Raw genomic sequence first — 19,811 nt, 5'->3', positions numbered from 1 at the left:
ACTAGAGCAAGATATAGCTTGAGAACCACACCAGGTGTCTTGTTACTAACGCTGCGATTAATAAATCCAAGTGTCCGATTTGCCTTATTACGAACATTTATGCATTGATCCTTTTGTTTTAAATTCTTACTAATCGTAACTCCCAGATCCCTTTCGCAATCCGACTTCGCAATCACAACACCATCTAGCTCGTATCTTGTAACTCTATCATCATTACCTAACCTCAGAACTTTACATTTATCAGCATTAAACTGCATCTGCCAATCCTTTGACCATTTCAAAACCCTATCTAGATCAACTTGAAGTGATAGTGAGTCCTCCTCCGAATTAATTTCCCTACCGATTTTCGTATCATCGGCAAATTTGCAAATGTTGCTACTCAAACCTGAATCTAAATCATTTATATATATTATAAACAACAGAGGTCCCAGGACAGAGCCTTGAGGCACTCCACTTACAACATTTTCCCACTCTGACTTGATTCCATTTATACTAACTCTCTGTTTCCTTTGGTATAGCCATGCCCTAATCCAGCTTAATATAGCACCCCCAATACCATGAGACTCTATTTTTTTAATCAGTCTTTCATGTGGCACTGTATCAAAAGCTTTGCTAAAGTCAAGGTATACAACATCGCAATCCTTACCACTATCAACTGCCTCAACAATGCTAGAATAAAAAGATAACAAATTTGTTAAACATGAACGGCCATTTATAAAACCATGTTGCGACTCAATTATTAATTTATGTTTTTCAAGATGAAGACGAATTTTATTTGCTATTATAGATTCGAGTAACTTTCCCACAATAGACGTTAGGCTAATTGGTCGATAGTTAGACGCAAGTGATCTATCTCCTTTCTTAAAAACTGGTATCACATTAGCAACTTTCCAAAACTCTGGCACTCTGCCTGACTCTATTGATTTATTAAATATGGTTGACAGTGGGTCACAAAGCTCCTCTTTGCATTCTTTAAGCACCCTAGCAAACACTTCATCCGGCCCTGGGGATTTGTTTGGTTTGAGTTTTACTATTTGTTTAAGAACATCCTCCCTGGTAACTGCTAAACTCGTCAACCTGTCCTCGTCCCCACCCACATAGACTTGTTCGGCTGAAGGCATATTGTTAAGTTCCTCTTTAGTAAATACAGATACAAAATATTTATTAAAAATACTACTCATCTCTTCATCACTATCTGTTATTTGACCTGTCTCAGTTTTTAATGGACCTATCCTTTCCCTAGTCTTAGTACGATATAACTGAAAAAACCCTTTAGGATTTGTCTTTGCTTGCCCTGCTATGCGAACTTCATAGTTTCTTTTTGCTTTCCTTATCTCTTTTTTAACATTTCTAACCAGTTGTACGAATTCCTGTTCTAAAGTGACCTCCCCATTTTTAATCCTTTTGTACCAAGCTCTCTTTTTACCTATAAGGTTCTTCAAATTCTTTGTTATCCACTTTGGGTCATTAGTATACGATCTATTCAATTTGTATGGTATACTACGTTCCTGTGCTTTGTTTAGAATATTCTTAAATAAGTTATATATTGAATCCACATCGAAATCCCCATTTAAGTCACCTATCGCTGGGTTCATGTCTCGCTCCAAGACCGGCCCACACCCCATACCCAAGCCTTTCCAATCAATTTGACCCAAAAAATTTCTTAGGCTATTAAAATCAGCTTTTCGAAAATCTGGCACTTTAACAGAATTTTCTCCTACTGGTCTATTCCATTCTATGCTAAATCTGATTTCTTTGTGATCACTGCTCCCTAGCTCACTCCCTATTTCGATGTCATTAATTTGCGTTTCCCTGTTAGTTAACACTAAATCTAAAATATTATTTTCCCGTGTTGGTTCCTTAATGTGTTGCGTAAGAAAGCAATCGTCAATTAATTCTAGAAAATCTTCTGCTTCACTATTCCCTGTTTTGTTCAACCAGTTTATTCCGCTAAAATTAAAGTCACCCATGACATAAATACTGTTAGATCTAGATGCTCTAGATATTTCATCCCATAGATGCTTTGCTTCCATTCTGTCTAAATTTGGTGGCCTATATATTACTCCTATTATAATATTATTAGCTTTTTCGTTTAATTCAATTTGTCCATTATATTATTCAGGGGCTCGGAACAAATGGAACAACCATTTGGGATCGATCCGGGTCACGTGCTTATCTTGAGGTTATCTTGAGATGATTTCGGGGCTTTAGTGTCCCCGCGGCCCGGTCCTCGACCAGGCCTCCACCCCCAGGAAGCAGCCCGTGACAGCTGACTAACTCCCAGGTACCTATTTACTGCTAGGAACAGGGGCATTCTGGGTGAAAGAAACTTTGCCCATTTGTTTCTGCCTCGTGTGGGAATCGAACCCGCGCCACAGAATTACGAGTCCTGCGTGCTATCCACCAGGCTACGAGGCCCTATCGGTGCTACCCCATATAAAACTATACACCGGGGTAGCAGAGACATCATATATAGCAACAGCAAACAATAAATATGTGAAGCACAAACTAATACACCATTAACAGGCTGAGCTAACATACACTAATAATAGCAGAAACAAAGAGGCACGTTGTATATGCATGGAACACATAATGGATAAGAGGAACATGCTGTTTCTTAATAAACTATAAACACAACTCATGCGAGGCAATTACTGGGCGGCACAATTACCAGTGTGTGCTCACTCACACCTCACACGGCTCCACACAACAAAACATTACACAAAACAAACACACTACAATTAACGGGCAAGGCATGTGTATAATCATAATATATTGCCCGAAACGCTATGCGTACTAGTGGCTTTAAGTATATATACTACCTCTATCTTTAAATCCAACATTATGTTGAAATTGAAATAAGTTTATTGAGGTAAAATACACACAAAGGGATTATGTTTAACTAATCCTCTATGTATGTACTTTTATCTGAATAAACATTTGATTTAATTTGATATGTATCACATTCTACTTTGCTCTGATGAAGGCGAATTAGCCGAAAACGCGTTAATCAATCTCTATTTTTCACATGTGGTTATTCTGCATATCACAAACATATTAGTGTGAGGCTACAGTCGTGAGAGAACTGATATAGAGACAGTGAAGGGAAGGCTTCACGTCCTGCCACGAACACTATGCCAGCCCGTTAACTTATTAAAGTAGACGTGAACATCACAAAACAACATTGTGCATAGTAAGAAAAAAAAATAAAAAAACCACCAATGACAGACCAAGCTGGCAACCCATCCTCTCTCCTAGTATGTCACATTAAGGAATCGACCGATCCGTTAAAAATGCGACCTATTAGTCAAAATTAAAGCCCCCGTGATATTAACGTTTTCTATGCATCAACCTCAATAGATTACGCGAATTCCGTGGATTTCTGGATAGGCTAAACATTATTTTTTATTCTGAGTGACAAATAGAGAGAAGGGGCTGGAATTTAACCAGGGTCACAATTTAATATTAAATCATTCTCACGCAGCTTGGGAATGTTTGAAACTCTCATTACATTAGATCATTGACAGTAACAATACCTTTCAGGTTTGAAGTGTTGTGTTTGAGGGGGACCTCATTAACCTGTTTCTCGTGTATTAAAGTGTGACCCTTATGAGCGAGACAGAGCACACAAGGCTGAGTGGTTAAGTTGCAGTGATGTGAGCCTCTCACACACACACTGACCACCAATATCAGTTTGTTTTAATATAGTCAATATGTAAGTAATGCTACAGGAAAGGCTTGTATTCAGATGTTCAAGAGGAACGGCTATCTTGTTATACTACAACACGCTGTATGTGTTGTTGCAACCCGTTCTCGCAAATTTAATAAGTCAATATTGACTTATTAAATATGTGCATAGGTGACATACTTAACATAATAGTTTCCCTTGAAAAGCTTCATAGAAAACACCGACCTTACCTAACCTTCTTAGTATGTTAAGATAAGCATCTTATTGCTTCGTAATTACAATTATTACCTAACCTATACCTATAATAGGTTAAGTAACAATTGTAATTACGAAGCAATAAGATGCTTATTTTAACATACTAAGTAGGTTAGGTACGGTCGGTGTTTTCTATGAAGCTTTTCAAGGGAAACTATTATGTTTAGTATGTCACCTATGCACGCAACTAATAAGTCAATATTGGCTTATTAAATTTGCGAGAACGGGTTGTTGTAGAGTCAGGTCACGCTACAGCACGACACGGTACTGTAGAGTCGAGTCACACCACCACAACATTTGCCACACAAGCGGGTGAATCACAAGTGTTAGTAAAGGCTGCTCACATCCAGACGGCTGATGGTGCTCCGACGTTTGGCGCGAGAGTTCCCATTCTCGTCAAAAAAATTCTCCACCACCTGTATAGACAGACAGACAGACAGGGAGGGGAGGAGGCGGCGGAAGTGGGAAAAGAAATGTTAGTTAGTTAGTTGACCATTAGTAGATTGTCTATGTTAGTTCATAATAGATGTGTAGATGCTTTGGGAAGGATGTCACCAAGCAACCTGCCCTAGTTGGACGTCACCAAGGAGGCTTCACCAGTCTGATTAGATATTTACAAATGGCATGTTGAGTTGTTATACATAGTCCAAGCCATAATTGTGTGCAACATGCGTAATTAGAAGTTGACTTTACCGGCTATCAGAACTGTTTCTAAATATATCAGCAATGTATTTGACTTATATATAACGAAAAGATATTTAGTAACCAAGGCGTTAAGTACGGAAGCACTGCATCTTTAAGATGTATACTCTCCCCTTAGTCCCAGGCGCTTACCACACCGAACATTCACCACCCTCTTACACTACTCTCGCATCTTTGTAAAAAATGCTACGACAGATTAAACATTATATACACAAAGCTTCAAATTCAAACTAGTTTAATAGTCTAGAATAATTAATTACCAGAAATAAATGAACAAATCCACAAGGGCCGTGACGAAGATTCGAACCTGCGTCCAAGAGCATCCCAGACACTGCCTTAATCGACTGAGCTACGACAGGGTTAAAAGGGTTGAAACCGAAGTTCTAGAAATAAATACCTGTTGAGTCACTTGAGCACTTTATATCCTGGTTAGACCTCATATACTACAACCCGTTCTCGCAAATTTAATAAGTCAATATTGACTTATTAAATATGTGCATATGTGACATACTTAACATAATAGTTTCCCTTGAAAAGCTTCATAGAAAACACCGACCTTACCTAACCTACATAGTATGTTAAGATAAGCATCTTATTGCTTCGTAATTACAATTATTACCTAACCTATAACTATAATAGGTTAAGTAACAATTGTAATTACGAAGCTATAAGATGCTTATTATAACATACTAAGTAGGTTAGGTAAGGTCGGTGTTTTCTATGAAGCTTTTCAAGGGAAACTATTATGTTTAGTATGTCACCTATGCACGCAACTAATAAGTCAATATTGACTTATTAAATTTGCGAGAACGGGTTGTATACTAACAACGTCCAGCATGTTTCACCACCTCTCACTTATTGCTCTAACCACACTAACACAAATTGCAACACTAACAAAAAGTTTACGGGTGCACAGTTTTCAATATGCAGGATGAATTGTCCGTCGGTCGGCCTTGCACCTGACTAAACTGACCCGAGTTTAAGATTTAGCTACTCAGAACGAAGTGTCCATGTAGCACGGGCTATGGTGAGCCCGTACTGACCCGAGTTATACCTTCATCTATATACCACTCTGGGCAAGATCACACCACCCATAAACCATCTCTCTCTCCGGCTCAGATCAAGGTTTACTGTGTTAGTCACAGTCTGGTAAACTTGCACCCTCGTCACCCTTGCTCATGTTGACTTCTGACCTGGCAACTCCAGACATTCCAAACTAGGCTCGTCGGCACTTGGGTCAGGTCAAAGATCACCTTCAGAATAGGATGTTTAATTTAGCTAAACCTTTCCTTAGAATCTCTTTCTCTTACTCCTCTTTTCTCTCCCCAAACCACAGGTAAACTGTGAGCGCTAGAAGCCACCAAAGGACCTCACTTCACCAGACTTTATAAGATATAAATACGATGTGAAAGCTTTTAATACGGTTTACTAGGTTATGGCTCCCTGTGCGCGGTACTGAGAGATGGGGGGACCCATCACAACCCGTCGGCTTTGTCCTCGCCGAGGCCATTAATGATCGTGGTCCTCAGGTAAATGTTAAAAGAAAAAAATGGAATATTACCCGTCTGTTTGTCCTCTTATGGCAGCACCACCCCAGGTATAACTCACCATTCCAACATTCGTTAACAAAATTACAAAACTTGTAATGACTAACTTGAAGACGTTCATGTGAAGATCAGATGAGCGTGTCTTCATTTGACCTAAGCTGAGGCTGGCATGGTTATCTGCACATAAGAGTGCTCAATTACATGCCATAAACACCACAGCATATAAGGGCTCAGCTCATCAGGCACGCTGACCACAGGTAAATCCCCATTATAAAATATATCTCGAAACCAGAGTAGCTTGTAGTAATTTCTACCCTCCTTTCAGGTAACTTACCTTGTGCTCGTCGACTTTGGTTAAGCTCAGGTTTCGTCTGTGTTTAGGCGCCCACTTGCTGATGGAGGCGGTGATGTCCAGTTTCTTGGTGGTGCTGAGATCGCCTCCGCCTGTTCCTCCACCCAGTTCCACTGTGAAGGCCATGGGCAAAGGCTTCTTAGCCTCTGAGGTGGCGCTCACCTCTTCCGTCTCCACCCCATCTTTGGTTTCCCCGCTGGTAGTGTTGTGGTGGCTACCGTTTGTAGAGGTGTTGTGGTGGCTGCCGTTTGTGGTGTTGTGGTGGCTGCCGTTTGTGGTAGTGTTGTGGTGGCTGCCGTTTGTGGTGTTGTGGTGGCTACTGTTTGTGGTAGTAGTGGTGGCGCTGGAGTTGATGGGTGATGAGGTGACAATGACGGCCGGCTCTCTCTTGGGCTTATCGCTTATGCCCGCTTTGCACTCCGTATCTGGAAAAAGAAGATAGAACACGTTATAGACAACGCCAAGTTTCTATACAAAATACAAATATGACGAAACACAACATAACGGGGAACATTTAACCATGTGTAATTTAACCACTCGTATATGGCTAACAATGATTTGAAACTTCAGAAGTAGCAACATCTGACCACCAACGGAAGGGAAAGACTGTCAATCCGGAAGTAGAAGATTAGTCAAACGTCCCAGTCACCTCCGGCTCGCAAGGATTTTAAGAAGGACTCGTCAACCACTGAGCATGTCTAAATGTGCACTACCGAACTTCTAGACACTATATAAAGCCAACCACAACAGTATGCACACTTTCGTTCCGCCTCTCAACTATCAATCAACTGTAACTACTAACTAATGTTCCCCCCACAGGAAGCAGCTCCGTAACAGTTGTCTAACTTCCAGGAACCTATTTACTGCTAGGTAACAGGGGCATCAGGGTGAAAGAAACTTTCCCCATTTGTTTCTACCTGGTTCGGGAATCGAACCAGGGTCACAGAATTACGAGTCCTGCGCGCTGTCCGTTCAGCTACCAGACCTCCTGAGGTGTGTAGCTTGGTATGCTGGTAATCACACTGGAAGTGCGCCTCATAGACTGCAGCACCTCACTATTGCTGAGGTTCCCTGAACACAGTCTCTACAGGTACCCAAGATAATACAAGTCTAACTCTCGTCCATATTCTATGCTAAAACATTTGTTACTAACTCGTTCAGCAGACGCTGCCGTTTTGTCACGGTGCGGCCCAATACCACGACTTGGTCACTCAAATACAAATATTTATTCAGGTAAAGTACATACATAGATACAAAACGTTGATGGATTTATTGATAGAGCTACATACATACTACATACTTAGGCATACAATGCCTAAAGTCACTATTACGCAAAGCGTTTCGGGCAGGAAAAACACTTAATACTCGTGTAAAGCATGTTGCTGCTCATTGGACGCGCTCAGCAAAGCTCAGCCCAGCACTGTATCCTACATAAACTCTGAAAACGAAGCCAAAATCAGCCGCATATAGCCTACAGTATAACTAAAATATTGGGTAATAGGGCAGAGGATGGGGTGAGATGACGTATAGCAGGGGAGTGGACGCGGGTGGGGGGGGGGGGAGAGGAAGTGGGTTTGGTTGGTGGAGTCGAGGGTGTGGTTGGGGGGATGGGTGAGTGTGGGTTTAGGGTGGGGGTGAGGAATGGGTGAGTGAGGGTTTAGGAGATGGGGGAAGATTAACAGCTGCTACAAGGGAACGGAAAGAGGCTATGAAACTTGGCAAGTAAAAGAATGGGCGAGGGAGATGAAGAAGCCGGAAGAGGCGAGGACGACTGGGAGATTAGTAGGGCAGGAACAGGAGCAGATGGGGATGGACGAGAGGTAGGAAGAGTAGAATGGGAAGGGAACGAACAAGTGGAAGAGGGGGGAAGAGGAAGGAAACCTAGAATTAATGACATTAGAAAACAAGAGAAAAGCTCCACCCTTCAGAATTGTACTCCCAGCAGCATTACTATCTCCAGAGATACGAATTAGACAAGTGCTGGTAATTGAAGCAATTTGAGGTGTTTATGGTCACTGATAAGACTCGTGACGGGAGTAATTTGCCATTTGGGATCTGAAGTCTACACACATCAGGAAATAAAATTTTGAGACATTAACACCAAGTTTGCCAACAGCTTCCTGATGCATGTTGGTTGAGAGAGAGAGATACTGACAGAGATGGAGAAGGTGGAAGGGGAATGAGGGAGACAGGCAAGTTAATTATAAAGAAAATATTCTAAGCCAGTATGAACTGTTTTTAGCAGGAATATTTAATTCAGAATTATGAACGGCAATTGAATACATTTGTACCGTATACAAATACTCTATATGCATACCCGTCTTATGGAGTATATTTATATGTACATGACGAATGTATAATGTGCTTGGTCAGGACACTGGAGTTGATCATTCAGGGAAGTCTAGGGAACCAATTACATTTTCAGACTCCCATTTTTCGGTGCCCATACAAGGTTTTCCTTTCAAAACATTTTCAACCATAATCAGTCAACATTTTCCATCGTCTGTAAACGTCAAAAGTTTCTGGGAAAACCTTTTTTGAGGGGGAATGAAAAAAACAAAAAGGTGTAGCATCAAAAATGCAGGAGTTAAACCAGATAGCTTGATAGTGTGGGCGGGGCCGCGTGTAGCGCTAGGCTAGGCTACAGGGGCGTTCCCTGTTGGATATCTTCTGAGCTCTCTAGTTAATTCACTCGCATAACTACCATCTTTGTGTAACTAAACATTTATGTTAAATGAAAATGTGACGTGCAAAAAGGAACAGCATTGCCGGGATGGGGTTCCAGTATTAAGAAATACGCAGAATTAATCAATTTACTGCTCGTTTATGATAAGTTTGGTACCTATTATTGAGATCACCTTTAAGCACTAATTGCAACATCTGTACTAGAGGAAAGACATCCTGGCTTATACACAGGATGTTTAGCTTCCAATGCTGCACAATAAATGTGCAACATTGTGGAGATGTATGACATGGCAAGATGTATAAAATAAGCAACAAAAATATGAGCTCTATATGCACAGTCACTGCAATGTGTAAACATTAGAGGACCAAGGAGTGCCGGACCAACCGGGCTGTGGTGGGTATGTGGACCTGCGGGCAGCTCCAAGCAACAGCCTGGTGGATCAAACTCTCATAAGCCAAGTCTGGCCTCGGGCCGGGCTTGGTGAGTAGAACAACTCCCAGAACCCCATCAACCAGGTACTAGGACTCTGCCATTATCAACCAAAAGGTTTAAGAAATATTAATGGAATAAAAAGATGAAGGTTTCAAGAGAGAAGTTCGCAGGTTTCTGGAATCATGTCAGCGAGTGTGATGTAGTGTGGACCTGAGGGATGACAGGACAACCTCATGGACCAGCCATCAAGGATGCTCGCTCCCAAGGAACAAAATGTATATGTTTATCTCTCAGAATGTTTGGTAATACGTTTATTGCTCGTGATGTGTGTCTATGTATGTATTAACACGATGTACTGAACGGGGTGAGAATAGCTTGAGCTACCTCATCCCTTTGTGTGTATTTTACCTCAATAAACTTATTTCAATTTCAATTCATATAGTTAAAAAAAAAAAACTATCGCAGGTAGTTATTCCCTGCGGTATAGGTATTATTATAGGTAGTTATATGTTATAACTGTTATTCCCTGGCCTCGATATGAATATTTTAATATTCTGTCTCGACCTATTCTCCTGTTAAGACAATGCAAATAACAATAGATTATAACAAAATTACTACTACAAATATCCAAATCCAAAGTGCCCCTTAATATCATACTCTCCTTAACTTAAATACGGCAATTGTATAATGTATATTACATTACTACTACATGTAATAATGTATATTTTATTACACAAGTCTGATGCTTCAATGTAATAATATCGTGCTTAATGCTTTTGTTACCTTTTAAGAGATATTTGATAACATAGTAACGTTAAACTTGTTGCCAAACAAGTTTTCGTACACACACACACACACACACACACACACACACACACACACACACACACACACACACACACACACACACACACACACACACACACACACAGCCTAGCATTTTAAAAGCACTACAATCACCTCCTGTGGTTGATTGTTCAATAAATCCCTGAACTATATGTTTGACAAATCTCTCACCCTGTCCATGGAGGACAAAAGAAAATGTACATATATATGCTGGTTAGCATTGTAAATGTCTGGTCACGTCTGTGGTAGAAAATAATAATAAAAAAACTTTTGCAAGACAGTGTTAACTACAGATTTCATGAGAATATAACGACGCCATTGTTTTGATAGGCTACAGAGCGCTTGGGAGATGTTGTCGTAATAGACAGCCTAGCTGCCACCTGCCGCCAGCCCACCCATCCTCCCAAACATGGCAATACCTCATAAAAACTAGCAGGAGGCCACAGTTTTACCATTCTTAAAAAAAGTTACAGCCCCGCTCCTGTGCCAGGTAAGTTCACAACGGGCTCACCATAGCCCGTGCTACTTTGAACTTTTTGTTCCCAGTAGCTGAATCTTAAACAACCACTATTCTTACATGGCCAGCAGCTAGGTAACTATGGCGCTCATCAATACAATCCTCACACGTAGCCAGGGCTTCAGAATATTGAACTTAAAGAGAAAGTATCAAGAGGGCGATGGGCAGTGTGTGGCTGGACACTCCCTGGCCGTATTGTAGGTTTGGTGTGATAGTGAAAGTAATTTAGGTTTCTTGTCTAATGTTATTGGCATCATTTCTGCACGCATTTTTCTTATCAACTTCGGTGACTCGTTTCCGAAGTTTTTTCTCGTTTTTTGACCCCTCTTATTTCTCCTCTGGTAAATCCTACGCTTCATTTGATCTTGAATAAACAGGTTCCAAAAGTTTATCAAATACTGAACATCAATAAGTATGACTCAGATCATGTGTCTTCCTGTTTGCCAAGGTAGTGTATTATCTGAGCTTACACCTAATCTGCTTTACCAAAGTCTTATTCGCCTTCCTCTTGAAAATTGCTCATACCTAGAGTAGTTCCTCCACTAAATTATTGATGCAATTCAGGAGACAACTTTCTCGCGAACTTTTAAAGTAAGCAGTTCACCTGACCTCACATACAAGTTTGAATCACTAAGCTTGTCCCACAAATGTGCTTCTCTTTCCCTCTTCTGAATAAACTTTTATGGTTTCTGCTGTAAAGAGCATTATGTAACTAAGTATGGCTACACAATACACTAAACATTCCTTCCACAATTATTGTGCTCTATTTCTTTCCAATCCAAGAACTGAACGCATCCCTCATCCCCCTATTTAGTTCCTTTCCACAACCCATTACAGGAATGGATAACCTCCCTATGTTTTCCAAGAAACATTGCCCTCTAGTCTTTCCTATGGCTTGGACTCAAGTCTATGCAATTTTATGTGGAAATTTGTTGTCTTTGCTTAAACTTATTCTATGAAAAAGATATTAATATTTGTTAATTGTATTTATAAGTACCTGTCTAAACTTTAAACGGTTAGATGATGTGTACAAAATGTAGCGAGATGAAGTGGCTGAAAAGTAGCGAGATGAAGCGGCTGAAAAGTAGCGAGATGAAGCGGCTGAAAAGTAGCGAGATGAAGCGGCTGAAAAGTAGCGAGATGAAGCGGCTGAAAAGTAGCGAGATGAAGCGGCCGAAAAGTAGCGAGATGAAGCGGCCGAAAAGTAGCGAGATGAAGCGGCCGAAAAGTAGCGAGATGAAGCGGCCGAAAAGTAGCGAGATGAAGCGGCCGAAAAGTAGCGAGATGAAGCGGCCGAAAAGTAGCGAGATGAAGCGGCCGAAAAGTAGCGAGATGAAGCGGCCGAAAAGTAGCGAGATGAAGCGGCCGAAAAGTAGCGAGATGAAGCGGCCGAAAAGTAGCGAGATGAAGCGGCCGAAAAGTAGCGAGATGAAGCGGCCGAAAAGTAGCGAGATGAAGCGGCCGAAAAGTAGCGAGATGAAGCGGCCGAAAAGTAGCGAGATGAAGCGGCCGAAAAGTAGCGAGATGAAGCGGCCGAAAAGTAGCGAGATGAAGCGGCCGAAAAGTAGCGAGATGAAGCGGCCGAAAAGTAGCGAGATGAAGCGGCCGAAAAGTAGCGAGATGAAGCGGCCGAAAAGTAGCGAGATGAAGCGGCCGAAAAGTAGCGAGATGAAGCGGCCGAAAAGTAGCGAGATGAAGCGGCCGAAAAGTAGCGAGATGAAGCGGCCGAAAAGTAGCGAGATGAAGTGGCCGAAAAGTAGCGAGATGAAGTGGCCGAAAAGTAGCGAGATGAAGTGGCCGAAAAGTAGCGAGATGAAGTGGCCGAAAAGTAGCGAGATGAAGTGGCCGAAAAGTAGCGAGATGAAGTGGCCGAAAAGTAGCGAGATGAAGTGGCCGAAAAGTAGCGAGATGAAGTGGCTGAAAAGTAGCGAGATGAAGTGGCTAAAAAGTAGCGAGATGAAGTGGCTGAAAAGTAGCGAGATGAAGTGGCTGAAAAGTAGCGAGATGAAGTGGCTGAAAAGTAGCGAGATGAAGTGGCCGAAATGTAGCGAGATGAAGTGGCCGAAATGTAGCGAGATGAAGTGGCCAAAATGTAGCAAGGCGCCTTGCTCACGTGGTCGTGAGGAACGTCTACATTCCTGAACAATTGTGGTTTAGCGCTTACACCGCAGGGAACTGAAGATGTTATTGAACTTTTGACGTGTAATTTCCTTGCCTTACATAGCATGTCCCTGTGTTACAACACCACCCAGTTTTTCTCCCATGCTAATTCGTGCCGCTACCCCCTTCTCCAACATTCCCCTACTTCCTCACCCCTCTCTAAGACCGCCACCCACACCCTCGCTCGTAGACACCCCTCCCTCTCTCTCTCCCCCATTACCCCCTCAAGACTCCCTCGCCGCACTGAACATGTCTCATCAAATATTTAAAGAAGTAGACTTCCCAGGCTCAAATTATATTTTCTAGTGGGAAGATATTTTCTTCTATAATAATACCCCATTTACAACTTGATAGACCCTATATAATAATTACATTGCTAGTAAATACATTGAACTTGGACCTACTTGAAAAGCAATCCAAATGAGTTTTTAGTAAAATGCAAGATTTACTATTTTGGGAGGAGTTTACTATCGTATATTGTCTTGTACAGTTTCAGTACTACACAACACCCTTCTTCCACCCCCGCAATGCTGTATCGTGTTGTATAATACAGCTCTGTATGGTCCTAGATTATATTCTATACAGAAGAGCGTTAGATATCGCCGTAGACAATTAAGGTAGGCTTACTAGATCTCACCTAATTAACGCTAACAATATCAACTTTTATTGGGAAGACTTGCGTATTGATTAGTAGGCATGTTAAGGCACATAATCATCGTATAAAATGATAAAGATGTATAACCTAAAGTATTAAGTCAAAATAGCTTAATTTACATTCTCTAGAATGGTGAAGAGTAAGGACATGCATGACAAATATACTAATGGCTATAACAAAGGGGGAAATTAATAGGGTGATAAATATATAAAACTCAGAATAAAACACGAAACAATGGATATAAACTAGATAAGTTTATATTAAGAAAGGAATGAAGTATGCTGGTTTCGAAAAAAGGGCAGTATCTTCGGCTAAAGTTATGGCACAAGTTTCAGGGTAACATAGCCTAATATACATGGGGTCCCTGGATTGTTCACTAGGACAGTTCTTGTGTACAAAATAGGCTTTATAAAGCTTCCTCCCGCTTTATTCTTATTTGTGTTTGGTGGAGAGGCAGGAGGGTCTGAATTTAGTTGCGGCTGAGAGGTTTATAATTGCCTGATAAAGGGGTTTTAAACCTGCTACTGGGCAAGGGATAATACAGAAAGATTACTAGCTTTACCTTCAACATTAGACCTCTTAAAAGGCTTTGACTAATCACCTACCTTAATGTTGACAACTCTATCCTATACCCTCTCACCCACTTGCCCTCTGCCTCCCTCTCGCACACCTCTTTCACATTTGACATAGTACCGACCTAGTGCTGCCAGCTTCTTGACCCTGTACTTGACTGGTGTTAAGGAGAACTTCGTGATCCTCCAGAAAGGTGTACTCTTGCCGCTGCTGCTGCTGTCTCCTGCCAGAGTCTCCGTGGGTAGTTTGTCATGACGCATCCTGTGCCGAGATCTCTCAGGTGACAGCGTTCAGCTCCTTGGTTTCCTCAAGAGGTAGTGAGCTGCTCTTCCGTCGGGTGGGTCTGAGATGTTTGGTCTGCGACCAGTTTCAATGGAGTTTCAAGGGCGGTAGAAGGGAGTTTCAAGGGAGGTAGAAGGAAGTTTATTATCTTCCCTGAGGAGGAACGGAAACCATAGAGTAATTTTCTCCTCTGTAAGCAGTCTCATTGCCACCTGCGCCCAGATGGTTAAATTTCCACTCGCGTTATTCACTTTAAAATCCACAAATCACACTTAATACAATGTTTTCTGTATTAAAATCAACTTTTCTGGCCAATTCGTCATGTCACTAAATTAAAATTTGTCAAGTTTATAATCTAATAACCACACGTTAAGAATATAAGTAAAAGAGACCAATATTTCTCGTATAGATGTGTTTGTTTACATTAGGAACTAAGAAAACGAATTATGGGAACCTAAAAAAGCAACACGCTTTTGTATTTTTCAAACTGGAAGTTCATCACTGCTGCTCTAAAATAAACAATTTACAAACTATTTTAAGTTAAAATTAAAACACAATGTCACCTTACACATTGACTTTCATCTAAATCAAAAGTCATCAATGTTGATCATCCAGAGTAGCCCCAAGGTTACCCAGGAGCGTATAGCCTGCGGGGGCCGGGGGAAAGTTTAGCTAGACTATGTGTTTGTGGCAGAAACTGGCGGAAAGGCTACAAAACCTCAAGGGCACAACCAGCACTTCCCAACTGTTACTTCCTAGTCTCACTACGTCCCTTCAACTTCACTAACACAGGTGGAAACCGAGTACCAACTGTTACTTCCTAGTCTCACTACGTCCCTTCAACTTCACTAACACAGGTGGAAACCGAGTACCAACTGTTACTTCCTAGTCCCACTACGTCCCTTCAACTTCACTAGCACAGGTGGAAACCGAGTACCCAAATGAGCCACAGAGGCATTAGAATTTTTTTTCAGAGTCACGAGTAGTTAATAAATGGAATGCATTAGGAAGTGATGTGGTGGAGGCTGACTATACACAGCTTTAAATGTAGATATGATAGAGCCCAGTAGGCTCAGGAATCTGTATACCAGTTGATTGACAGTCGAGAGGCGGGACCAAAGAGCCAAACCTCAACCCCCGCAAGTACAACTAGGTGAGCACAGTTTATGATTAACTTTGAGCCATGCGTACGTTAGCTTCCACTGTCAATCATATAACCGTTGCTCTATATGAAACAGTTTCATATAGATATCTTTTCAACAACAGTTGAATAGTCAACAAGGTAAACCATTATGTTTAACGGAACTGATGCAACTGGAGGAAGACAATTGAAGTAGCAAGTGTAAGGCGTGTCTTGATCGCCTCCATAATGACTCATTCATTCTTCAAACAATCGTCTTTGCCCGGTCCTTCCCCCGAACAACCACACCCCTATAGATGTTGACACCCCTACCAAATACATGCTGGACCCAATTTACATCCCAATGCCATCTCCTGGGTCTCAAATTTACCCTCCTCGTCACACCATCTGCTGGGTTGGTGTGACAAATGAAATTGCAATTCATAGTTAAATGGTTTTGACAAATATTCATAAAATCTTTGGGTTAGGTTACCTCAACTCTTCCTAACAGGGAAGCAAAAGTTCCCCGGTTAGATATCCTTTAGATATCTTTGCTGCCTGAAGCAAAGGAACTCCACACGACACACAGGTCGTCGGAGTATATAATCTCCTAGGCATCCTAGCCCACACTGCTGGGTGGAAGGGGGAGATCAGAGCCTAGGGGAAGGGAAGGGGGAATAAAGCTTGTGAGAAAGAGGTGAGAGCAAAGACTGGGTCGGGGAAATGGGGGGGAAAGGGCAGGAACAGGAAAGAGAGCAAAGGCTGAAGTCTATGTAGCGTGAGGGGGAGAAAGTTTTAATGACAACACGAGACAAACTGCGCATAACACCCCCCCCCCCCTCCCCATAACCTAAGGAAGTCTTTTTTATAGTCACGACACTTTCACGCTCCTCCAGCATTCCTGAGCTTCCGCAGCCTGGCCAGGAAACACACGCAGTACGACCTCTTACATTCCTTTCCCAGCAACTGGTATAAAAGCAACAGGTAAAATTTCCTGTATGACCATCGTGTTTAAAAGTTAACGATTCAACTACAGTAACCACCACTTCTATCTATACTACTACTACAATTAACGCGTGAGCTACATCCGATGACAATTAACTACAAGGGCGAGGAAGTATTTGGAAGTTGAAGACTAGGTAGACAACGTTATTGGGCGCTGAAGAAGGCATGATTATAGCATATGGCAAGGGTAGGAGCTAGCATACGAGGCGGTGTGATGGAACTCTGTCTAACCAACTGGATCATAGGCGAGGCTACACCCATCCCTCCACAACACTACTGAAGATCAACAAAATTCACTTTATCACGAACCCCGTCGTTATACAGTTGTCGGTGGTGTAAGGGTTCTATTCATAATGCATAGATCACATTCTATTTTGTATATACAATTACGAGGTGCAATGATACGATGAAACCAGAGACTGAACAATAACCCAAGAATCTTTACGCACTTATTTTTGCTAATTAAGGTGTCCAAGCCAACAATTCGTTTAGGAAGGTGAAGTATTGCACAGGTGATGACATTTGGAGCCTCGTGACAGGATAATTGACAAGGTGAATGCGGAATGAGTCTAATATGACTATACACGTACCAGACAGGGAGGAATGATTGTACAATGATAGACAAATATTAAACTAAAGGCTTGACAATTAACGAGGGCGCGTACTCTACTTTACAAACATACAAGTACGCGCGTATAGTCATGAAGCTTCAAGGACGCTTTTTTCAGAGCAACAATAGTTTTAGCGGATGCGTGATTTAAGGTCTAGAATGGGAAGGGGGGGGGGGCATTACAGGTCCCTGGTGGTAGGGGAAGGGGAGCACTACTGTGGGAGGTAGAAATAGCCTAAGCTACTCTATCCCGTTGGGAAGTATTTTTTTCTTGTCTCAATAAACATATTTGAACTACAGGGAACGGGGTGTAGGGAAGGGGGTGCACTGCAGGGCTTGAAACAGGGGGAGGGAGGGATTAGTAGACTGGAGGTGTGTGGATGAAAGTCTGAGAAAGGATGAGATGCGAAGGGTGTTATGATTTATGTAAAAAGGGCAAACAAAAAAAATATGGAGGGAGTTGAGTTGAGGGTTTTCATCTTGAGGAAGAGTTGAGTCTTTTGGAAGATAAGACATTATGAGGTCTGGTAGGAGGAGAGTCTGACAGTGGGTGTGCAATGACCTTGCGTTCTTTAGGGACAATATGCTAGGCTGTAATGTAACAGAACCAATCTCTTAAGTAGTTTTACATCATTTCCGTGAACAATTATGATTGAAAGGTTATTAATCCTACTGTTCCAATGTTACCTATATCTATGTTGGGGGGGGGGTGTAGGTGGAATTACAGTATATAATATGTATGTACCTATTAACCAACCATTAACATGCTTCTGCTTGTTCTATAAAAGAGCATAATTACAAAGAAACCTTCCATGGTGCGAGTCTTGCTCTATAGACCGTTGGAGGAATTGCGTTCGAGCACGTTATTGAACGCCTAAGAAGTACAAACATTACAGTGAACATTAAACTAGAAAAATGTGGCCTAACCGAGAGAATGGTGGCGGAAATGTGGTCCACGGTGCATACCTTCCCCTCCCTCCCTCGGGATATTGAAGCATCCCGTCACTACCTGCTTCTCTTGCTACCAACACCCTTGTTACCGTCTGCTGCTTCATGCAGGTCTGCGTTCAATCCCCGACCGTTTAAGTAGTTGGGCACCATTCCTTCCCCCCCGTCCCATCCCAAATCCTTATCCTGACCCCTTCCCATTGCTATATAGTTGTAATGGCTTGATGCTCTTCCTTGATAATTCCCTCCCTCCAACACTACTATAGCCTGCTCTTGCTGCTAAAATATAATATAATGGTAATCCTAATGTACTACTAATGACTGCCACCCACATTAAGTTCTATACAAGCGTGTATTCGTCTACCTAATTCCCCCGAGCTCACGTGGCCTTGATAAACATGCCTCCATGTACACGTCATCCAACGAACTTCCGCTAATATATAGTAATTTTTAACGATAAATATTCTTCAAAATAACACAATACAGCGAAAATAATAGATTGACTTCGTCAATGGTCGCGGCAGATATTACCAGCAGTAGTTCCACAATAGCTGTGGATTGTTCTTCATTGCTTTAGAAGTATTAGACAACACCGAGGCGAGCTACACGATACAGCCATCTCGGTTATCTTAATTACCACGATAACTAAATCGTTATGGCTCAACGCAAAATACAGTATTGTACTGTACTAAAGCGTAATTTACGATATCGGTTCATTATAACACTTAACAATGTTTTAAACAGAACACTACTGCGGCTCACTAAGCACCATAATGCATTAAAACACCGTTTATCTATGCGCAAAATACAAATAATAGAGGGCGCATACACTGAGAGAGCGCCACACCCTCACACCGTGACAGTCCATGGGACACTGAGTCAGCCACAGACACCAGCGGCCCCAGCCAGCCACCTTGTTGTCAGTTGCCACAACACCCAAATAATATTTATTACCCCCAAAACACAACCTTAAACATTTGCCCCAACACATTTTCACATTATAGCGAGCTTCCTGGGCACTGCAAGATACTATAAATACATTTTGAGATAAATAGTAATGTTTGGAGGAGGGAGAGGACACGAGGCATCAGGCCAAGCCTGACACCTGCCGGCGGCAAGCCAGGTGGGACCCGGCTATTGACTAAATAACGTTCCTGCCAGATAATGATGGCAAGAGATCCATATACATCATTACGGGCTATTCATGCCCGTGCCACCTCTTGTGGGGGCTTAGTCTTTATCAGGGAGGTAGCAGTAGCCTAAGCTACTCTATTCCTTTGAGATGTATTTCTTTCTGGTCTCAATAAACATACTTAAACTTTATCAATCATCAATACACAGCGGCGGGTGTACCCTGCTTCTTCCTATATATATACATACACATTGAGAGGTGTACTCTGCTTCCTGGTGTATATATTGTACACTCAGTTTAC

The 19,811-nt window shown here is 41.9% G+C and overlaps 1 protein-coding gene across 13 annotated transcripts in view; it reads right to left on the bottom strand.

The window, feature by feature from the left end:
- LOC123756416 (dentin sialophosphoprotein) overlaps nt 1–19,811 on the bottom strand; it is a 170,538-nt gene that overhangs the window by 51,862 nt on the left and 98,865 nt on the right. For 12 of the 13 annotated variants that reach the window (XM_069331165.1, XM_045739555.2, XM_069331160.1 and 9 more), the window contains 2 exons: nt 6,527–6,969; nt 4,288–4,359 (listed from right to left, as the gene is read on the bottom strand). In XM_069331165.1, the coding sequence (XP_069187266.1) occupies nt 4,288–4,359; nt 6,527–6,969 (515 nt within the window). The remainder of the gene's footprint in view (nt 1–4,287; nt 4,360–6,526; nt 6,970–19,811) is intronic. The other variant, XM_069331168.1, reaches the window with a different exon arrangement.

Source organism: Procambarus clarkii, chromosome 25 (assembly GCF_040958095.1).
Source record: "Procambarus clarkii isolate CNS0578487 chromosome 25, FALCON_Pclarkii_2.0, whole genome shotgun sequence".
In the NCBI taxonomy this organism is placed as follows: domain Eukaryota; kingdom Metazoa; phylum Arthropoda; class Malacostraca; order Decapoda; family Cambaridae; genus Procambarus; species Procambarus clarkii.
This window is presented reverse-complemented; position numbering and strand designations above follow the sequence as displayed.